The following is a 21,836-nucleotide window of genomic DNA, read 5'->3' as shown; positions in this document are numbered from 1 at the left end:
GAGGAACAGAAGTGCTCCTCGGGCTTTTATCTTTTTATCTTTAACTGGACTGGCCATCGGGCATACCGGGCATTTGTCCAGTGGACCGATGGGGATTTTTCGCTTTTATGGGCCGACGGTTTTTTTGTTTGTTTGGTTGGTTTTTACCTGTAAAACAATGAAAGGTGGTGGTTTGGCCAGTTGGTCATGATCAACTCTGGGCTGGACCAATTACAGCGGTTAAAGTTCCGTATTTAGGTGTAAAGGAACGCGATTTGTCCCGAACTTCAGCAAAAATTAAAAAAAAAAAAAAAAAAACAGACACAAAGCTGGAGTTATTCTGTGTCTTTACGCTGCATAGCTGCATCTTCTTCTCTCATTCTCTCCCCCTCCATCTCCTGCTGCTACTTCAATCATGAAACTGATCAATGATCAGCTGATCGGCTTCTGTGTCCTTAGTCCCGTCTCGTTTGTTTATCATCGTGCTAAACAACAGCAGCACGTTTAAGCTTGATAAGCTGTTGTCCAATATCTAGTGAGAGGGAAATATGAAGATGAAACCAGGGGTTCCTTACTGAATCATCAGAGTTGAACAGGTGATGGAGAAACAGGTTTACTTTTGAGTTGACATGAATGAGTGGAAGGGAAGTTATGAACTGTTTCTGAGAGACAAATAACACCAGCATCCTTTTCTAAGTAGCTGACAGCTGGTAACTGTGCAGGGGCGGGTCTAGCAAAGTTTTGCCAGGGGGCCAGGTAGGGCATTAACGGGGGGGGGGGGGGGGGGGGGGCACAGAGAAATGCTTTTCTTTCTTATTCTCATTTAAAATGTCTAGGTTTTAATAAATACAACTGAATCTTACAACCAAAGTGGTCATCTGATGTAAAATATATAAAAATTCATTATTGTATATAGTAAATATTAAGTCTAATATATGCCCTAATAAGCTATAGTAATTTTTCCTTTCGAAAGGTACCATGTGTGCAGTCTGCAATTCTGTTGCGGAAAGATGTTGGATCTATTTAATTACTGTAGAAAAATGATTGGTTTCTGTCCATTTGTTTTACCCTGGCAATAAATTAAAGTCGATTACGTTGATTAAGCATCATTAGGCGGAGGGTGGGGGGCGGTTCCCTATTTTTTTACTGGGAGTTGGCAACCCTGCTAGTTAGGTATATGTAATTATTGATTAGGTTGTTTGATATTTCTGGTAAATACTGTTTAAAATACCAGAATAGGGAGGATGGTGTAGGTTTAAGTTTATTAGATTGATACATATATACCAACAGGACAGCGTACATCACTGTCACAACAGCATTTGTTTTCATTCAAAGGCTTTATGGCTTTTCCTATAATACCTGGTGGGCCGTTCTCTAGTCAAAATGCCCGGGCTGATTTTTTGTCCCAGTCCAGTCCTGCCTGGAGGTTGCCGTTTTAATGAGTGTTCAAACAAAAAATAGAAGGAGTCTTGACGAATGATTTGTACTTTTTCACAATGGGGGAGTTTGCATAAGTGTTAGTAAATAATTTTCTCGAGTGTGTACGTTACACATGCTAATTTTTAAAATCGTTTGTATTATTTTGCTAGCTAGCAAACTCGTGGGATAAATGATTGAAATGCACTCAGTGTGATGCAATATGGTGCTGCTAATATAACAGTTAGTTATGGCATGGTAATTTATAGAATATGCTGTGAATTTAACTAGGATTACACAGCAGTAATGCGAGTTACTTCCCTCAAGTGAAAGCTTTAAACGGTAGCCTGATGCTTAACTAGCCAACATAAGGCTTTCTGATTGAAGGCTAAAAGCAGCATTGCCACCGAGTAAATAGAATATTGATTATATTTTTGTGTATTGCTGCAGCTTCTTCAAGTATTAACTTGGTGCTTTTGGCAACCTTAGGGGGAAATAATGGTAATATGACTGATCCATATGGACACAAAGAATAGACACTTTTTTGTGCTACCGAAGTTCCCTCGCTTTCATTCAAAATCCCAGTCAGTGCTGTTCTCTGTGCCTGTCTTACTCTACATGATGTTATTAGCACAAACACTTTAAAGGTGATAACTTAGGACTTCAACAAATAACACAGACTGCAATGTAGTTAAGCGTCTTACAGTTAGTTTTGAATGAACTTAAAAAACAACACAAGCCAAGATCATTCTCCTCCTATTTTTTGTGTCACATAAGAAAGGAGCATCAATATCTGATGAGAAGACTTATTAATTTGGCCTTTGACATGGTCTTACTGAGGTGATGAAGTGAAATATGCATCCTTTGTTTGGTAATGTCCTGGAAAAGTTTGAAAATGAACATTGAACGTGCTTACAGAGTGCTTGACTTTGACCCTGAAAAAGATGTATGAACCCAGAAAAAGTCACACTTGGAGTAAAAACCTCTCATAGCAAGTTAATCATTAAATTGATTTGATGCTTTAAGCACAAAATTTAGTCACACAGTCAGGACAGCATCGGGTTTACCTTAATCGGTAAACATGTTTATGCAGTACATAGTAACAGTGTGACTGAGTCCACTGGTTCAAATCAGTTCTACTACATTTGGAGATGTAAGTCTTAACCTGTCACATGCATCAGGAAGGAAAATACAATCAACATTTAAATGTCTTAATTAGATTTATTTTAAGTGTCGTAATGAGCTGCTGAATGTGAAAGTTAGCAACTGTTGATTTTGCTGGCCAACAGTTACACAGTGTTAGCTAATTACTCTTTACTCTGAGTTGTTGAAACAAATCTTGGCTGTTGTCTGTTGTTGGTTAATCTGATTCCTGAGCGCTTGTGTTTGTGCTCAGCCAAAGACGTTGTTTTCTTTGTTCTGTTTTTTTTTTAAAAAATGACGAAGCAGCTCTGCTCTCTATAGTATGTATTTTTTGCATTTTGATCATCCTCATGTTCATTTTCAACATGATATTCTTATTCTTGGACTCTAGTAGAGTAGCTTTGCACAATTCACAGTTGAAAAAAATGCTTCTTTATCTTACACAGATCCCCTCTTTTTCTCCTCTGCCTGAAAAACAGGGTCGTATGGTCATGACAAAGAAAACCCCAGACATGGTTAGGAATGTATTCCAAGCTGCTTTATTCTTTTAAAACAAATAAAACAGAAAAGAAACCCTACTGTCAAAAACAAACAGTGGCGTGTGTAATCAGTACCATTAGTAGTGTGTGAAGGAATGGATGAGTGGAAGATGATGCATGTAGTGCCAAAAGTAAACCAAACCTAACACAGCCAAAGTCAAACCTGGTGTCTCAGAGCCAACCAAAACTATGCCCTAAAGGCTTTTTATAGAGAGTCCTGGCACGCAGGTGTTGCCAGTGTCACTGATTGTAAACGGGAACTCCGCGTCTCCATTACCTGCAAACAAGACACACATGAGCCAAAAGGAAGGCAGGGTGCAGTGGGTCGTCACGCAGGGGTTTTGGCTTCTTTGCCTTTCAGCTAACTTTACTCATATTGGTTGATATTAAAAAGACTTGCTATTAATGATCAAGGCTTTTTAATATCATGGATTAGGTGTTCTTTTTATTCATGCTTTTTCTGGGGTCTATGATGGATATTTTAGAATTAAAATTGCATAAATTAAGATTTGATTAAAAATATTAGTCTCACACATTGCATTAATTTAATTCAAAAATGAGTCAGGTAGGTATTAAGTAGAAATACACCAGAATAGTGAAATTAATCTTGCATTTATCGTCTAATCTTGATCACATGTTCAGCGCTTATAAAAAATATATTTGGAAAACAAAAATATTTGTGCTTATTATTTTGTGTATTTATTACAGAGGAAAAAAACATGACACTCTTCCTCACCACTTCCATCCAACCATGTCCGTCAGGACTCATTTTAAGCTGCGTACAGAAGGATTCAATCAGTCTGCAGAACACACACATGCATCTGCTCCAGTGGCAATGAATGAAAACATCTTGCTGTGTTACTATGTATACTGAAATAGGAAAATAAAATAAGATGAATGAGTTCAGCGCTCTGAGCTGGATGTCTTTCTGAAACACAACTCTCCTGCCTCTGGTCTTCATGTGAAATGTCTTTACTTGCTCAAATGTAATCTTGTAAAAATCAATCATAAAACTTCTGGAATTGTCCATCCATCCATCCATCCATCTTCATCCGCTTTATCCGAGGCTGGGTCACGGGGGCAGCAGCCTAAGCAAAGAGGCCCAGACCTCCCTCACCCCAGCCACCTCCTCCAGCTTACCCGGGGGAACATCAAGGTGTTCCCAGGCCAGCCGAGAGAAATAATCTCTTCAGTGTCTCCTGGGTCTGCCCTGGGGCCTCCTCCCGGTGGGACATGCCCAGAACACCTCACCCAGGAGGCGCCCAGGAGGCATCCCTGTCAGATGCCTGAACCACCTCAGCTGGCTCCTTTCGATGTGGAGCAGCAGCGGCTCTACTCTGAGCCCCTCCCGGATGGCCGAACTTCTCACCCTATCTCTAAGGGAGAGGCCAGCCACCCTTCGGAGGAAGCTCATTTCTGCCGCTTGTATCCGCGATCTCGTTCTTTCGGTCACTACCCACAGCTCGTGGCCATAGGTGAGGGTAGGGACGTAGATCGACCGGTAAATTGAGAGCTTCGCTTTTACACTCAGCTCCCTCTTCACCATGACGGACCGGTGCAGCCTCCGCATTACTGCAGCTGCAGCCCCAATCCGTCTGTCGATCTCCTTCTCCCATCACTCGCGAACAAGACCCCGAGATACTTGAACTCCTCCACTTGGGGCAGGAACTCATCCCTGACCCGGAGTGGGCACTCCACCCTTTTCTGGCTGAGAACCATGGCCTCAGATTTGGAGGTGCTGATCCTCATTCCCGCTGCTTCACACTCGGCTGCGAACCGCTCCAGTGCGAGCTGGAGGCCCCCACCCGATGAAGCCAACAGAACCACATCATCCGCAAAAAGCAGAGATGAGATTCTGAGGCCACCAAAGCGAAAGCCCTCCGCCACTTGGCTGCGCTTAGAAATCCTGTCCATAAAAATTATGAACAGAACCGGTGACAAAGGGCAGCCCTGGCGGAGCCCATCACCCACCGGGAACGAGTCCGACTTATTGCCGGCAATGGGAACCAAGCTCTTGCAACGGTTGTACAGGGATTGAATGGCCCGTAGCAATGGGCCAGACACCCCATACTCCCGCAACAACTCCCACAGGACACCCTGAGGGACACGGTCGAATACCTTCTCCAAGTCCACAAAACACATGTAGACTGGTTGGGCAAACTCCCATGCACCCTCAAGTATCCTTGAGAAGAAGAGCTGGTCCAGTGTTCCGCGACCAGGACGAAAACCGCATTGTTCCTCCAGTATCCGAGGTTCGACTAGCGGACGAACTCTCCTTTCCAGCACCCTGGCATAGACTTTCCCAGGGAAGCTGAGGAGTGTGATCCCCCTGTAGTTGGAACACACCCTCCGGTCTCCCTTCTTAAAGATGGGGACCACCACCCCGGTCTGCCAGTCCAGGGGTACTGCCCCTGATCTCCACGCAACATTGTAGAGGCATGTCAACCAGGACAGCCCTACAACGTCCAGAGTCTTCAGGAACTCGGGGCGGACCTCATCAACACCAGGGGCTCTGCCACCAAGGAGTTGTTTAACTGGCTCAGTGACCTCGCCCCCGGTAATTGGCGGGTCATTCCCCTCATCCCCAGACTCTGCCTCCTCCTCGGAATACGTGTCAGTGGGATTAAGGAGGTCCTCGAAGTATTCCTTCCACCGCCTGACAATTTTCTCAGTCGATGTCAGCAGCGTTCCGCCAGCACTATACACAGTGCAGGTAGAGCACCGCTTTCCTGAGACGCCTGACGGTTTGCCAGAATCTCTTCGAGGCAGTCCGAAAGTCTTTTTCCATGGCCTCTCCGAACTCCTCCCACACCCAAGTTTTTGCTTCAGCCACTGCCCGAGCCGCATTCCGCTTGGCTTGTCCATACCTGTCGGCTGCCTCCGGAGTCCCACAGGCTAACCAAGCCCGATAGGACTCCTTCTTCAGCCTGGTGGCTCCCTTCACCTCTGGTGTCCACCATTTGGTTCGGGGATTACCACCACGGCAGGCACCAACCACCTTGCGGCCGCAGCTCAATGCAGCAGCTTCGGCAATGGAGACGCTGAACGTGGTCCATTCGGACTCAATGTCCCCAGTCTCCCTCGGAATGCTGTTGAAGCTCTGCCGGAGGTGTGCGTTGAAGATCTCGCGGACTGGGGCCTCTGCTAGACGTTCCCAGCACACCCTCACTACGCGTTTAGGTGCACCGGGTCTGTCCAGCGTCCTCCCCCGCCACCTGATCCAACTGACCACCAGGTGGTGATCAGTTGACAGCTCAGCCCCTCTCTTTACCCGAGTGTCCAGAACATATGGTCGCAGGTCTGGTGATACGATTACAAAATCGATCATTGACCTACGGCCTAGAGCATCCTGGTGCCACGTGCACTTATGGACACTCTTATGTTTGAACAAGGTGGCCAAACTGTGATTTGCACAGAAGTCCAATAACAAAACACCGCTCGGGTTCAGATCAGGGAGGCCGTTCCTCCCAATCACGCCCCTCCAGGTCTCGCTGTTGTTACCCACGTGAGCGTTGAAGTCTCCCAGCAGGACAACAGAGCTGTTGCTGGAGCACCTTCCAGCATGTTAAATTTTATTGTAATCTAGATCAAACTCACTTTAAATAATGTTTCTATGTGCTGCGTGTGTTATTTGTTATTCACATGTGAAGTTTAAAAAGGTTTAGCTAAGTCTTCATTTAACAAATGTTATTTCTGGAGTTTTGTTTTGCTTACTTGCTGCATCAGGTACTTCCCTGTGTATCTAGAGAGGATCAGAAGTCCCAGGTATACTGGTATTGGGGGTTGCAGCGTAGGGATGACTTTTTCTGAAGCCTCCAGCTGACTGTTTCCCCTCAGCTGTAAAAAGCTGATGATTTACAAAACCCACAGCACGTCGTTTAAATAGATGAGGCTTAAAATGATCTTAAGAAGAGATATTGTTAGAACCTAGAAAGAGGAGGTGTGTGTGTGTGTGTGTGTGTGTGTGTGTGTGTGTGTGTGTGTGTGTGTGTGTGTGTGTGTGTGTGTGTGTGCGTGTGTGTGTGTGTGAGAAAGAGAGAGCTGGAGAGAAGCTGAGCTTTATTCAAAGTGACTTGAAACAAACTGCAGCAATAAGGGCAAACTAGTGTACAGTTATGTTTACGTGAGCGTTATTTTGTATGCATTTGTACAGTTCGATAACTGTGAGAATACACTGATAGCATTTAGCTCTAGTAACAGGCATTTGTACCAGTCAGCATGAAAAATCAGGGGAAGGAACTAGTATGTAAACTGAAACTGTACAGTATATGTATGCGTGTGCCTGTGTGTGTGTTTATGCTCGAGTGTATGAATAAATGAGTCAGTTTTTTGATGCAATTATTTGATGCTCAAAGCAGGTTTATTTAATTAATATCCAGTTTATTTCCAGTTAGTTCCGAATTCATCTTAAATTCAATTGAATTTTATTGATATAGCAGCAAATCACACCATCAGTCACTTCAAGGCTGTATGTATTATTGTAAGGTAGACCCTACAATAATACATACAGAGAACCCAACAATCATATGACCCCCTATGAGCAAGCACTTTGGCGACAGTGGGGAGGAAAAACTCCCTTTTAAAAGGAAGAAACCTCCAGCAGAACCAGGCTCAGGGAGGGGCGGCCATCTGCTGCGACCGGTTGGGGTGAGAGAAGGAAGATATTTGTTGTAGGTCTGATTGAAGGACTGATGTGATGGTAAGTTGACTGCTGCTCCGCTTTGAATATTGAGAGATTAGCTAATGGAATTTAAGCCAGACTGTGCCCAACTTTAAGACCATATTCACTGGTTGTTTTTGTTGTTATTATTTTGGTCTTTTTTTTTTCACAAGAATTTCTAGCTCCCCTAGAATTTTGGCCACCCAAACAATCAGACGATTGCTGAGAGAGCACAAGGTTTTCTCCCCCTGTGCTATTCATATCAGTGCAGGGGGTCTCCTAGAGAGGCCGGGGTCAAAAAAGGGATGCTTCAGAACTTCGGAGGGTGTTATGCGCTGATTTGCATCCACAGCCAACATCTGTTTGATTAGCCTTACAAATAATTGTTGGCCATTTTCAGGTCCTCGCCTAACCTTCAGTAGTTTTTCAAGGTCATCGAGACACTTAAGTTTTATATACCGTGTTTCCTTGGATTGATAATCTGTCTCGTATTGAAATTGTTCTTTGGTCTTAAATGTCCAGCGCTGTTCGTTGTTGTTATCTTCGATGAAGTAGCAATCAGTGTACACGCCAGAATCTAGAAGATGATCTGGTAGCTGACCATGAGTTTCAATTATGAATCTCAAAACATCATAATCGTCTTCCCCAGGATAGAGAGGCACCCCTGTAGCAAGTTCTACAGCTACCAGCCCCAGAGCCCACATGTCAATTGCTTCATCACATGGAATGCCAAGCATAACCTCGGGTGCACAATAACCAACCGTCCCCACACGGTCACCTGGAATCAGTGCAGAAGAGGGACATGCGAGGCCCAAGTCTATAAGTTTGACTTTGACGGGAGACTCATGGCAGTTCACAACCATTATGTTGACAGGTTTGAGGTCAGCATGCACTATTCCCACAGAACCCAGGTGGAACAGAGCATTTGCAAGCTGATGCAAAATTGGCCTGAGTTCTTTAATTGGGAGACCCTGGTTATTCCGGTCCCCTATGTAGTCTGACAGGCTTTGGTCGAGGAGTTCAAAATTTAAGCAAATACGCTCTCCATCGAGGAAATAGCCGTTCCATTCAACAATGTTGCACCTGTCTGGATCCAAGCGTCGCAGCTGCTCCAGGATGAAAATTTCCAGTTTTGCCTGTTGCAGAATTTTAGGGTCGCTCTTGTTGACTTTAATAGCCACAGTTTGGTTGTTTTTTGTATCGCAACATCTGGTTACCAAACCAAAGCCTCCTTCTCCAAGGAAAGCCTCTACCACGTGGTGTTCTCCCAAAATTGTCCCTTCCATTATTTCAAGATCATCTTCAGAGGAAGATGGGTTGGCTGAGGTGTTGATGTGTCCTTTTTGAGGAAATTCAACTGAGTTTTGGAAACTGCAGTTGAATTTTTGCGATCCATGACTTTCCCAGCTTGAAGGCTGCTGAGAGAGCACAAGGTTTTCTCCCCCTGTGCTATTCATGTCAGTGCAGGGGGCTCTCCTTGAGAGGCCAGTGTCAAAAAAGGGATGCTTCAAAACCTCAGAGGGGGTTATGCGCTGATTTGCATCCAAGGCCAACATCTGTTTGATTAGCCTTACAAATAATTGTTGGCCATTTTCAGGTCCTCGCCTAACCTTCAGTAGTTCATCGAGGTCATCGAGACACTTAAGTTTTATCGATCGAGTTTCCTTGGATTGATAATCTGTCTCGTATTGAAATTGTTCTTTGGTCTTAAATGTCCAGCGCTGCTCGTTGTTGTTATCTTCGATGAAGTAGCAATCAGTGTACATGCCAGACTCTAGAAGATGATCTGGTAGCTGACCCTGAGTTTCAATTATGAATTTCAAAACATCATAATCATCTTCCCCAGGATAGAGAGGCACCCCTGTAGCAAGCTCTACAGCTACCAGCCCCAGAGACCACATGTCAATTGCTTCACCATATGGAGTGCCAAGCATAATCTCAGGTGCACAATAACCAATTGTCCCCACAGCACCACCAGTAGTCACTGCACAAGTGTTACATGCGATGCCAAAGTCTATAAGTTTGACTTTGACGGGAGACTCATGGCGATTCACAACCATTATGTTGACAGGTTTGAGGTCAGCATGCACTATTCCCACAGAACCCAGGTGGAACAGAGCATTTGCAAGCTGATGCAAAATTGGCCTGAGTTCTTTAATTGGGAGACCCTGGTTATTCCGGTCCCCTATGTAGTCCGACAGGCTTTGGTCGAGGAGTTCAAAATTTAAGCAAATACGCTCTCCATCGAGGAAATAGCCGTTCCATTCAACAATGTTGCACCTGTCTGGATCCAAGCCTTGCAGCTGCTCCAGGATAAAAATTTCCTGTTTTGCCTGTTGCAAAATTTCAGGGTCGCTCTTGTTGACTTTAATAGCCACAGTTTGGTTGTTTTTTGTATCGCGACATTTAGTTACAACACCAAAGCTTCCTTCTCCAAGGAAAGCCTCCACCACGTGGTGATCTCCCAAAACTTGTCCCTTCCATTATTTCAAGATCATCTTCAGAGGAAGATGGGGTGGCTGAGGTGTTGATGTGTCCTTTTTGAGGAAATTCAACTGAGTTTTGGAAACTGCAGTTGAATTTTTGCGATCCATGACTTTCCCAGCTTGAAGGCTGCTGAGAGAGCACAAGGTTTTCTCCCCCTGTGCTATTCATGTCAGTGCAGGGGGCTCTCCTTGAGAGGCCAGTGTCAAAAAAGGGATGCTTCAAAACCTCAGAGGGGGTTATGCGCTGATTTGCATCCAAGGCCAACATCTGTTTGATTAGCCTTACAAATAATTGTTGGCCGTTTTCAGGTCCTCGCCTAACCTTCAGTAGTTGTTCGAGGTCATCGAGACGCTTAAGTTTTATATATCGTGTTTCCTTGGATTGATAATCTGTCTCGTATTGAAATTGTTCTTTGGTCTTAAATGTCCAGCGCTGTTCGTTGTAGTTATCTTCGATGAAGTAGCAATCAGTGTACAAGCCAGACTCTAGAAGATGATCTGGTAGCTGACCTTGAGTTTCAGTTATGAATCTCAAAACATCATAATCATTTTTCCCAGGATAGAGAGGCACCCCTGTAGCAAGCTCCACAGCTACCAGCCCCAGAGCCCACATGTCAATTGCTTCATCACATGGAATGCCAAGCATAACCTCGGGTGCACAATAACCAACCGTCCCCACACAGTCACCAGGAATCAGTGCAGAAGAGGGACATGCGAGGCCAAAGTCTATAAGTTTGACTTTGACGGGAGACTCATGGCGGTTCACAACCATTATGTTGACAGGTTTGAGGTCAGCATGCACTATTCCCACAGAACCCAGGTGGAACAGAGCATTTGCAAGCTGATGCAAAATTGGCCTGAGTTCTCTTATTGGGAGACCCTGGTAATTCCGGTCCCCTATGTAGTCCGACAGGCTTTGGTCGAGGAGTTCAAAATTTAAGCAAATACGCTCTCCATCGAGGAAATAGCCGTTCCATTCAACAATGTTGCACCTGTCTGGATCCAAGCGTCGCAGCTGCTCCAGGATGAAAATTTCCAGTTTTGCCTGTTGCAGAATTTCAGGGTCGCTCTTGTTGACTTTAATAGCCACAGTTTGGTTATTTGTTGTATCGCAACATCTGGTTACCAAACCAAAGCCTCCTTCTCCAAGGAAAGCCTCCACCACGTGGTGTTCTCCCAAAATTGTCCCTTCCATTATTTCAAGATCATCTTCAGAGGAAGATGGGTTGGCTGATGTGTTGATGTGTCCTTGTTGAGGAAATTCAACTGAGTTTTGGAAACTGCAGTTGAATTTTTGCGATCCATGACTTTCCCAGCTTGAAGGCTGCTGAGAGAGCACAAGGTTTTCTCCCCCTGTGCTATTCATGTCAGTGCAGGGGGCTCTCCTTGAGAGGCCAGTGTCAAAAAAGGGATGCTTCAAAACCTCAGAGGGGGTTATGCGCTGATTTGCATCCAAGGCCAACATCTGTTTGATTAGCCTTACAAATAATTGTTGGCCATTTTCAGGTCCTCGCCTAACCTTCAGTAGTTCATCGAGGTCATCGAGACACTTAAGTTTTATATATCGAGTTTCCTTGGATTGATAATCTGTCTCGTATTGAAATTGTTCTTTGGTCTTAAATGTCCAGCGCTGTTCGTTGTTGTTATCTTCGATGAAGTAGCAATCAGTGTACATGCCAGACTCTAGAAGATGATCTGGTAGCTGACCCTGAGTTTCAATTATGAATTTCAAAACATCATAATCATCTTCCCCAGGATAGAGAGGCACCCCTGTAGCAAGCTCTACAGCTACCAGCCCCAGAGACCACATGTCAATTGCTTCACCATATGGAGTGCCAAGCATAATCTCAGGTGCACAATAACCAATTGTCCCCACAGCACCACCAGTAGTCACTGCACAAGTGTTACATGCGATGCCAAAGTCTATAAGTTTGACTTTGACGGGAGACTCATGGCGATTCACAATCATTATGTTGACAGGTTTGAGGTCAGCATGCACTATTCCCACAGAACCCAGGTGGAACAGAGCATTTGCAAGCTGATGCAAAATTGGCCTGAGTTCTTTAATTGGGAGACCCTGGTTATTCCGGTCCCCTATGTAGTCCGACAGGCTTTGGTCGAGGAGTTCAAAATTTAAGCAAATACGCTCTCCATCGAGGAAATAGCCGTTCCATTCAACAATGTTGCACCTGTCTGGATCCAAGCCTTGCAGCTGCTCCAGGATAAAAATTTCCTGTTTTGCCTGTTGCAAAATTTCAGGGTCGCTCTTGTTGACTTTAATAGCCACAGTTTGGTTGTTTTTTGTATCGCGACATTTAGTTACAACACCAAAGCTTCCTTCTCCAAGGAAAGCCTCCACCACGTGGTGATCTCCCAAAATTGTCCCTTTAGATATTTCAACCTCATCTGAGCCGAAGGATGGGTTGGCTGACATGGTGTAAGGTGTCTGTTTGTTTTGTGAATTGGTGAGAAAGAAAACTGAACTTTTTTTGGTTTCTGCCATAAAATGCTCTCAAAACTTCTCGAAAGGGTTTTCGTTGCTGTCAGGTCAATGTCCGTTAAGCCATAAAGTATAATAGGTGAGCGCTCCTACTTATCGGTTTTGGGATCAAAGCAAAGCTGCCACGTCAGAAAGGATCAAAGCAAAGTTACCGCATCACAAGGGATCGAAGCGTTCTAATATGTGCGCGCATGCGCACACACGTGTTTGTTTGTGTAATATTGTTCACACTAAATTTGACCCTAATCAATTTAATATGATTCTCTAAAATGTTAGTTTTAGAGAATTTTAAAATTACGAAACTGACAGTTACAAAACTTTTTGTTCGTTTATTTGTATTGGGTTTTTTTGGGTTCTGGTTTTTTTGCATACCATGTCAAGCTTTTCTGTATAAAGTCATGTTGTAGATTTCGGAGCAAATAAGAAAATGTTAAAATGTTCTATTTTATGTAAAACAATCATCAACTTCATATCCAGGTTTCGTGAGGATGCTTGATATCTTTGAAAAATCGTGGATTTTAATATTGTAGTGCGTGGATTTCGGATTTGGTGCTTAAAACTTTGTGAAACTGTAACCGTATTTCATTCACCACAAATAACTATCTGATTGAATAGTTTTCTTATCAGATAGAGAAATAAAATGAGTCGCAAGGTCTAAAGCAACATTTCTCTGGCTTGGCTGCCTTGTACCTCTGCACGTCAGTCTGTTTCAATGTGTGACCCCCCACCCCCTCCCCGAACAGTCGGAGATGAGTGCACTAACGTGCCTGGAGGCATAGCTGGACTGGCCATCGGGCATACCGGGCATTTGCCCAGTGATTTTTTTTTTTTGCTTTTATAGGCCAAAGTTTTTTTGTTTGTTTTTAACGGTATAAACAATGAAAGGTGGTGGATTGGCCAGTTGGTCATGATCGACTCTGGGCTGGACCAATTACAGCGGTTAAAGTTCCGTATTTAGGTGTAAAGGAACGCGATTTGTCCCGAACTTCAGCAAAAATTTTAAAACAAACAAAAAGACACAAAGCTGGAGTTATTCTGTGTCTTTACGCTGCATAGCTTCCTTTTCTCCTCTCATTCTCTCCCCCTCCATCTCCTGCTGCTACTTCAATCATGAAACTGATCAATGATCAGCTGATCGGATTTGGTGTCCTTAGTCCCGTCTCGTCTGTTTATTGTCGCGCTAAACAACAGCAGCACGTTTAAGCTTGATAAGCTGTTGTTGTAATTTATTTAATATTACTTTCTAGTATCAACTGACGTTTGCTGGCGCCACAGCCGTAAAGGTGCTGGTCAACACACAGTCAACACACAGTTTCTCATTTAAAATGTCTAGGTTTTAATAAATACAACCGAATCTTACAACCAAAGTGGTCATCTGATGTAAAATATGTAAAAAAAAAAAAAAAAAAAAAAAAAATCATTATTGTATATAGTAAATATTAAGTCTAATATATGCCCTAATTAGCTATAGTACTTTTTCCTTTGGGAAGGTACCATGTGTGCAGTCTGCAATTCTGTTGCGGAAAGATGTTGGATCTATTTAATTACTGTAGAAAAATGATTGGTTTCTGTCCATTTGTTTTACCCTGGCAATAAATTAAAGTCGATTACGTTGATTAAGCATCATTAGGCGGAGGGTGGGGGGCGGTTCCCTATTTTTTTACTGGGAGTTGGCAACCCTGCTAGTTAGGTATATGTAATTATTGATTAGGTTGTTTGATATTTCCGGTAAGTACTGTTTAAAATACCCGAATAGGGAGGATGGTGTAGGTTTAAGTTTGTTAGATTGATACATATATACCAACAGGACAGCGTACATCACTGTCACAACAGCATTAGTTTTCATTCAAAGGCTTTATGGCTTTTCCTATAATACCTGGTGGGCTGTTCTCTAGTCAAAATGCCCGGGCTGATTTTTTTGTCCCAGTCCAGTCCTGCTTGTTCATCAAAATCAATCACTGAAAGAAAAAAAAGTTCACCGTCTCTTTGAATTTGCAGTGATGGTCATTGCTACTCCCCTCCAGTTGGAGGCGCTGCGGGACCAACAAACAGCGGTGGTTTTCAATGGAACGAGAGGACAGAGAGACCGTGTTTGACGCTTTTATAAGCTGTAAAAATGTGATGTGTGAGTGTGTGCTGTGTGTATATTTCTGTGGAGAGGAGAAAGAGCGTAAAAAGACTGGGTCCCGCTGTATTACTCAGGCTGCACTACAGCGTCTATTCACAGGCGCGATCCCACTACTGAGCGGCACGGGGGCTTTGACCTGCTCCGTTTCCGACCTGGGCCGGTGCACCCCTCCTTAGGCGACCTGGTGGTCCCGAGCTCCCCCAGGAGCACCATATCGATGCCGAACTTAGTGCGGACACCCGATCGGCATAGTCCGCTGCAGCTCAGAGCTCCTGAGCTCAAACGATCCGCCAGCCTCAGCCTCCCGGTAGCTTGGATTACAGGCGCGCGCCACCGCACCCGGCGAGGAACAGAAGTGCTCCTCGGGCTTTTATCTTTTTATCTTTAACTGGACTGGCCATCGGGCATACCGGGCATTTGTCCAGTGGACCGATGGGGATTTTTCGCTTTTATGGGCCGACGGTTTTTTTGTTTGTTTGTTTGGTTTTTACCTGTAAAACAATGAAAGGTGGTGGTTTGGCCAGTTGGTCATGATCAACTCTGGGCTGGACCAATTACAGCGGTTAAAGTTCCGTATTTAGGTGTAAAGGAACGCGATTTGTCCCGAACTTCAGCAAAAATTAAAAAAAAAAAAAAAAACAGACACAAAGCTGGAGTTATTCTGTGTCTTTACGCTGCATAGCTGCATCTTCTTCTCTCATTCTCTCCCCCTCCATCTCCTGCTGCTACTTCAATCATGAAACTGATCAATGATCAGCTGATCGGCTTTGGTGTCCTTAGTCCCGTCTCGTTTGTTTATCATCGTGCTAAACAACAGCAGCACGTTTAAGCTTAATAAGCTGTTGTCCAATATCTAGTGAGAGGGAAATATGAAGATGAAACCAGGGGTTCCTTACTGAATCATCAGAGTTGAACAGGTGATGGAGAAACAGGTTTACTTTTGAGTTGACATGAATGAGTGGAAGGGAAGTTATGAACTGTTTCTGAGAGACAAATAACACCAGCATCCTTTTCTAAGTAGCTGACAGCTGGTAACTGTGCAGGGGCGGGTCTAGCAAAGTTTTGCCAGGGGGCCAGGTAGGCCATTAACAGGGGGGGGCACAGAGAAATAAATAGAATAAATAGAATATTGATTATATTTTTGTGTATTGCTGCAGCTTCTTCAAGTATTAACTTGGTGCTTTTGGCAACCTTAGGGGGAAATAATGGTAATATGACTGATCCATATGGACACAAAGAATAGACACTTTTTTGTGCTACCGAAGTTCCCTCGCTTTCATTCAAAATCCCAGTCAGTGCTGTTCTCTGTGCCTGTCTTACTCTACATGATGTTATTAGCACAAACACTTTAAAGGTGATAACTTAGGACTTCAACAAATAACACAGACTGCAATGTAGTTAAGCGTCTTACAGTTAGTTTTGAATGAACTTAAAAAACAACACAAGCCAAGATCAGTCTCCTCCTATTTTTTGTGTCACATAAGAAAGGAGCATCAATATCTGATGAGAAGACTTATTAATTTGGCCTTTGACATGGTCTTACTGAGGTGATGAAGTGAAATATGCATCCTTTGTTTGGTAATGTCCTGGAAAAGTTTGAAAATGAACATTGAACGTGCTTACAGAGTGCTTGACTTTGACCCTGAAAAAGATGTATGAACCCAGAAAAAGTCACACTTGGAGTAAAAACCTCTCATAGCAAGTTAATCATTAAATTGATTTGATGCTTTAAGCACAAAATTTAGTCACACAGTCAGGACAGCATCGGGTTTACCTTAATCGGTAAACATGTTTATGCAGTACATAGTAACAGTGTGACTGAGTCCACTGGTTCAAATCAGTTCTACTACATTTGGAGATGTAAGTCTTAACCTGTCACATGCATCAGGAAGGAAAATACAATCAACATTTAAATGTCTTAATTAGATTTATTTTAAGTGTCGTAATGAGCTGCTGAATGTGAAAGTTAGCAACTGTTGATTTTGCTGGCCAACAGTTACACAGTGTTAGCTAATTACTCTTTACTCTGAGTTGTTGAAACAAATCTTGGCTGTTGTCTGTTGTTGGTTAACCTGATTCCTGAGCGCTTGTGTTTGTGCTCAGCCAAAGACGTTGTTTTCTTTGTTCTGTTTTTTTTTAAAAAAATGACGAAGCAGCTCTGCTCTCTATAGTATGTATTTTTTGCATTTTGATCATCCTCATGTTCATTTTCAACATGATATTCTTATTCTTGGACTCTACTAGAGTAGCTTTGCACAATTCACAGTTGAAAAAAATGCTTCTTTATCTTACACAGATCCCCTCTTTTTCTCCTCTGCCTGAAAAACAGGGTCGTATGGTCATGACAAAGAAAACCCCAGACATGGTTAGGAATGTATTCCAAGCTGCTTTATTCTTTTAAAACAAATAAAACAGAAAAGAAACCCTACTGTCAAAAACAAACAGTGGCGTGTGTAATCAGTACCATTAGTAGTGTGTGAAGGAATGGATGAGTGGAAGATGATGCATGTAGTGCCAAAAGTAAACCAAACCTAACACAGCCAAAGTCAAACCTGGTGTCTCAGAGCCAACCAAAACTATGCCCTAAAGGCTTTTTATAGAGAGTCCTGGCACGCAGGTGTTGCCAGTGTCACTGATTGTAAACGGGAACTCCGCGTCTCCATTACCTGCAAACAAGACACACATGAGCCAAAAGGAAGGCAGGGTGCAGTGGGTCGTCACGCAGGGGTTTTGGCTTCTTTGCCTTTCAGCTAACTTTACTCATATTGGTTGATATTAAAAAGACTTGCTATTAATGATCAAGGCTTTTTAATATCATGGATTAGGTGTTCTTTTTATTCATGCTTTTTCTGGGGTCTATGATGGATATTTTAGAATTAAAATTGCATAAATTAAGATTTGATTAAAAATATTAGTCTCACACATTGCATTAATTTAATTCAAAAATGAGTCAGGTAGGTATTAAGTAGAAATACACCAGAATAGTGAAATTAATCTTGCATTTATCGTCTAATCTTGATCACATGTTCAGCGCTTATAAAAAATATATTTGGAAAACAAAAATATTTGTGCTTATTATTTTGTGTATTTATTACAGAGGAAAAAAACATGACACTCTTCCTCACCACTTCCATCCAACCATGTCCGTCAGGACTCATTTTAAGCTGCGTACAGAAGGATTCAATCAGTCTGCAGAACACACACATGCATCTGCTCCAGTGGCAATGAATGAAAACATCTTGCTGTGTTACTATGTATACTGAAATAGGAAAATAAAATAAGATGAATGAGTTTAGCGCTCTGAGCTGGATGTCTTTCTGAAACACAACTCTCCTGCCTCTGGTCTTCATGTGAAATGTCTTTACTTGCTCAAATGTACACCTCACCCAGGAGGCGCCCAGGAGGCATCCCTGTCAGATGCCTGAACCACCTCAGCTGGCTCCTTTCGATGTGGAGCAGCAGCGGCTCTACTCTGAGCCCCTCCCGGATGGCCGAACTTCTCACCCTATCTCTAAGGGAGAGGCCAGCCACCCTTCGGAGGAAGCTCATTTCTGCCGCTTGTATCCGCGATCTCGTTCTTTCGGTCACTACCCACAGCTCGTGGCCATAGGTGAGGGTAGGGACGTAGATCGACCGGTAAATTGAGAGCTTCGCTTTTACACTCAGCTCCCTCTTCACCATGACGGACCGGTGCAGCGTCCGCATTACTGCAGCTGCAGCCCCAATCCGTCTGTCGATCTCCTTCTCCCATCACTCGCGAACAAGACCCCGAGATACTTGAACTCCTCCACTTGGGGCAGGAACTCATCCCTGACCCGGAGTGGGCACTCCACCCTTTTCTGGCTGAGAACCATGGCCTCAGATTTGGAGGTGCTGATCCTCATTCCCGCTGCTTCACACTCGGCTGCGAACCGCTCCAGTGCGAGCTGGAGGCCCCCACCCGATGAAGCCAACAGAACCACATCATCCGCAAAAAGCAGAGATGAGATTCTGAGGCCACCAAAGTGAAAGCCCTCCGCCACTTGGCTGCGCTTAGAAATCCTGTCCATAAAAATTATGAACAGAACCGGTGACAAAGGGCAGCCCTGGCGGAGCCCATCACCCACCGGGAACGAGTCCGACTTATTGCCGGCAATGGGAACCAAGCTCTTGCAACGGTTGTACAGGGATTGAATGGCCCGTAGCAATGGGCCAGACACCCCATACTCCCGCAACAACTCCCACAGGACACCCTGAGGGACACGGTCGAATACCTTCTCCAAGTCCACAAAACACATGTAGACTGGTTGGGCAAACTCCCATGCACCCTCAAGTATCCTTGAGAAGATAAAGAGCTGGTCCAGTGTTCCGCGACCAGGATGAAAACCGCATTGTTCCTCCAGTATCCGAGGTTCGACTAGCGGACGAACTCTCCTTTCCAGCACCCTGGCATAGACTTTCCCAGGGAAGCTGAGGAGTGTGATCCCCCTGTAGTTGGAACACACCCTCCGGTCTCCCTTCTTAAAGATGGGGACCACCACCCCGGTCTGCCAGTCCAGGGGTACTGCCCCTGATCTCCACGCAACATTGTAGAGGCATGTCAACCAGGACAGCCCTACAACGTCCAGAGTCTTCAGGAACTCGGGGCGGACCTCATCAACACCAGGGGCTCTGCCACCAAGGAGTTGTTTAACTGGCTCAGTGACCTCGCCCCCGGTAATTGGCGGGTCATTCCCCTCATCCCCAGACTCTGCCTCCTCCTCGGAATACGTGTCAGTGGGATTAAGGAGGTCCTCGAAGTATTCCTTCCACCGCCTGACAATTTTCTCAGTCGACTGTCAGCAGCGTTCCGCCAGCACTATACACAGTGCAGGTAGAGCACCGCTTTCCTGAGACGCCTGACGGTTTGCCAGAATCTCTTCGAGGCAGTCCGAAAGTCTTTTTCCATGGCCTCTCCGAACTCCTCCCACACCCAAGTTTTTGCTTCAGCCACTGCCCGAGCCGCATTCCGCTTGGCTTGTCCATACCTGTCGGCTGCCTCCGGAGTCCCACAGGCTAACCAAGCCCGATAGGACTCCTTCTTCAGCCTGGTGGCTCCCTTCACCTCTGGTGTCCACCATTTGGTTCGGGGATTACCACCACGGCAGGCACCAACCACCTTGCGGCCGCAGCTCAATGCAGCAGCTTCGGCAATGGAGACGCTGAACGTGGTCCATTCGGACTCAATGTCCCCAGTCTCCCTCGGAATGCTGTTGAAGCTCTGCCGGAGGTGTGCGTTGAAGATCTCGCGGACTGGGGCCTCTGCTAGACGTTCCCAGCACACCCTCACTACGCGTTTAGGTGCACCGGGTCTGTCCAGCGTCCTCCCCCGCCACCTGATCCAACTGACCACCAGGTGGTGATCAGTTGACAGCTCAGCCCCTCTCTTTACCCGAGTGTCCAGAACATATGGTCGCAGGTCTGGTGATACGATTACAAAATCGATCATTGACCTACGGCCTAGAGCATCCTGGTGCCACGTGCACTTATGGACACTCTTATGTTTGAACAAGGTGGCCAAACTGTGATTTGCACAGAAGTCCAATAACAAAACACCGCTCGGGTTCAGATCAGGGAGGCCGTTCCTCCCAATCACGCCCCTCCAGGTCTCGCTGTTGTTACCCACGTGAGCGTTGAAGTCTCCCAGCAGGACAACAGAGCTGTTGCTGGAGCACCTTCCAGCATGTTAAATTTTATTGTAATCTAGATCAAACTCACTTTAAATAATGTTTCTATGTGCTGCGTGTGTTATTTGTTATTCACATGTGAAGTTTAAAAAGGTTTAGCTAAGTCTTCATTTAATAAATGTTATTTCTGGAGTTTTGTTTTGCTTACTTGCTGCATCAGGTACTTCCCTGTGTATCTAGAGAGGATCAGAAGTCCCAGGTATACTGGTATTGGGGGTTGCAGCGTAGGGATGACTTTTTCTGAAGCCTCCAGCTGACTGTTTCCCCTCAGCTGTAAAAAGCTGATGATTTACAAAACCCACAGCACGTCGTTTAAATAGATGAGGCTTAAAATGATCTTAAGAAGAGATATTGTTAGAACCTAGAAAGAGGAGGTGTGTGTGTGTGTGTGTGTGTGTGTGTGTGTGTGTGTGTGTGTGTGTGTGTGTGTGTGTGTGTGTGTGTGTGTGTGTGTGTGTGAGAGAGAAAGAGAGAGCTGGAGAGAAGCTGAGCTTTATTCAAAGTGACTTGAAACAAACTGCAGCAATAAGGGCAAACTAGTGTACAGTTATGTTTACGTGAGCGTTATTTTGTATGCATTTGTACAGTTCGATAACTGTGAGAATACACTGATAGCATTTAGCTCTAGTAACAGGCATTTGTACCAGTCAGCATGAAAAATCAGGGGAAGGAACTAGTATGTAAACTGAAACTGTACAGTATATGTGTGCGTGTGCCTGTGTGTGTGTTTATGCTCGAGTGTATGAATAAATGAGTCAGTTTTTTGATGCAATTATTTGATGCTCAAAGCAGGTTTATTTAATTAATATCCAGTTTATTTCCAGTTAGTTCCGAATTCATCTTAAATTCAATTGAATTTTATTGATATAGCAGCAAATCACACCATCAGTCACTTCAAGGCTGTATGTATTATTGTAAGGTAGACCCTACAATAATACATACAGAGAACCCAACAATCATATGACCCCCTATGAGCAAGCACTTTGGCGACAGTGGGGAGGAAAAACTCCCTTTTAAAAGGAAGAAACCTCCAGCAGAACCAGGCTCAGGGAGGGGCGGCCATCTGCTGCGACCGGTTGGGGTGAGAGAAGGAAGATATTTGTTGTAGGTCTGATTGAAGGACTGATGTGATGGTAAGTTGACTGCTGCTCCGCTTTGAATATTGAGAGATTAGCTAATGGAATTTAAGCCAGACTGTGCCCAACTTTAAGACCATATTCACTGGTTGTTTTTGTTGTTATTATTTTGGTCTTTATTTTTTCACAAGAATTTCTAACTCC

At 44.4% G+C, this 21,836-nt stretch overlaps 1 protein-coding gene and 1 non-coding gene across 2 annotated transcripts; both read right to left on the bottom strand.

The window, feature by feature from the left end:
- Positions 1-7,415: 7,415 nt before the first annotated feature.
- LOC146505069 (uncharacterized) lies at positions 7,416-13,068 on the bottom strand. The gene is given in 2 exon segments (XM_085182254.1): positions 7,416-10,208; positions 10,210-13,068. Coding segments are annotated over 2 exon segments (4,731 nt in total). The 5' UTR covers positions 12,727-13,068; the 3' UTR covers positions 7,416-7,994.
- Positions 13,069-14,896: 1,828 nt separating this feature from the next.
- On the bottom strand, positions 14,897-15,195 carry LOC146505068 (signal recognition particle RNA). The gene has a single exon (XR_014877795.1).
- Between the last annotated feature and the right edge of the window lie 6,641 nt (positions 15,196-21,836).

Source organism: Neolamprologus multifasciatus, chromosome 13, assembly GCF_963576455.1.
Source record: "Neolamprologus multifasciatus chromosome 13, fNeoMul1.2, whole genome shotgun sequence".
NCBI lineage: Eukaryota > Metazoa > Chordata > Actinopteri > Cichliformes > Cichlidae > Neolamprologus > Neolamprologus multifasciatus.
This window is presented reverse-complemented; position numbering and strand designations above follow the sequence as displayed.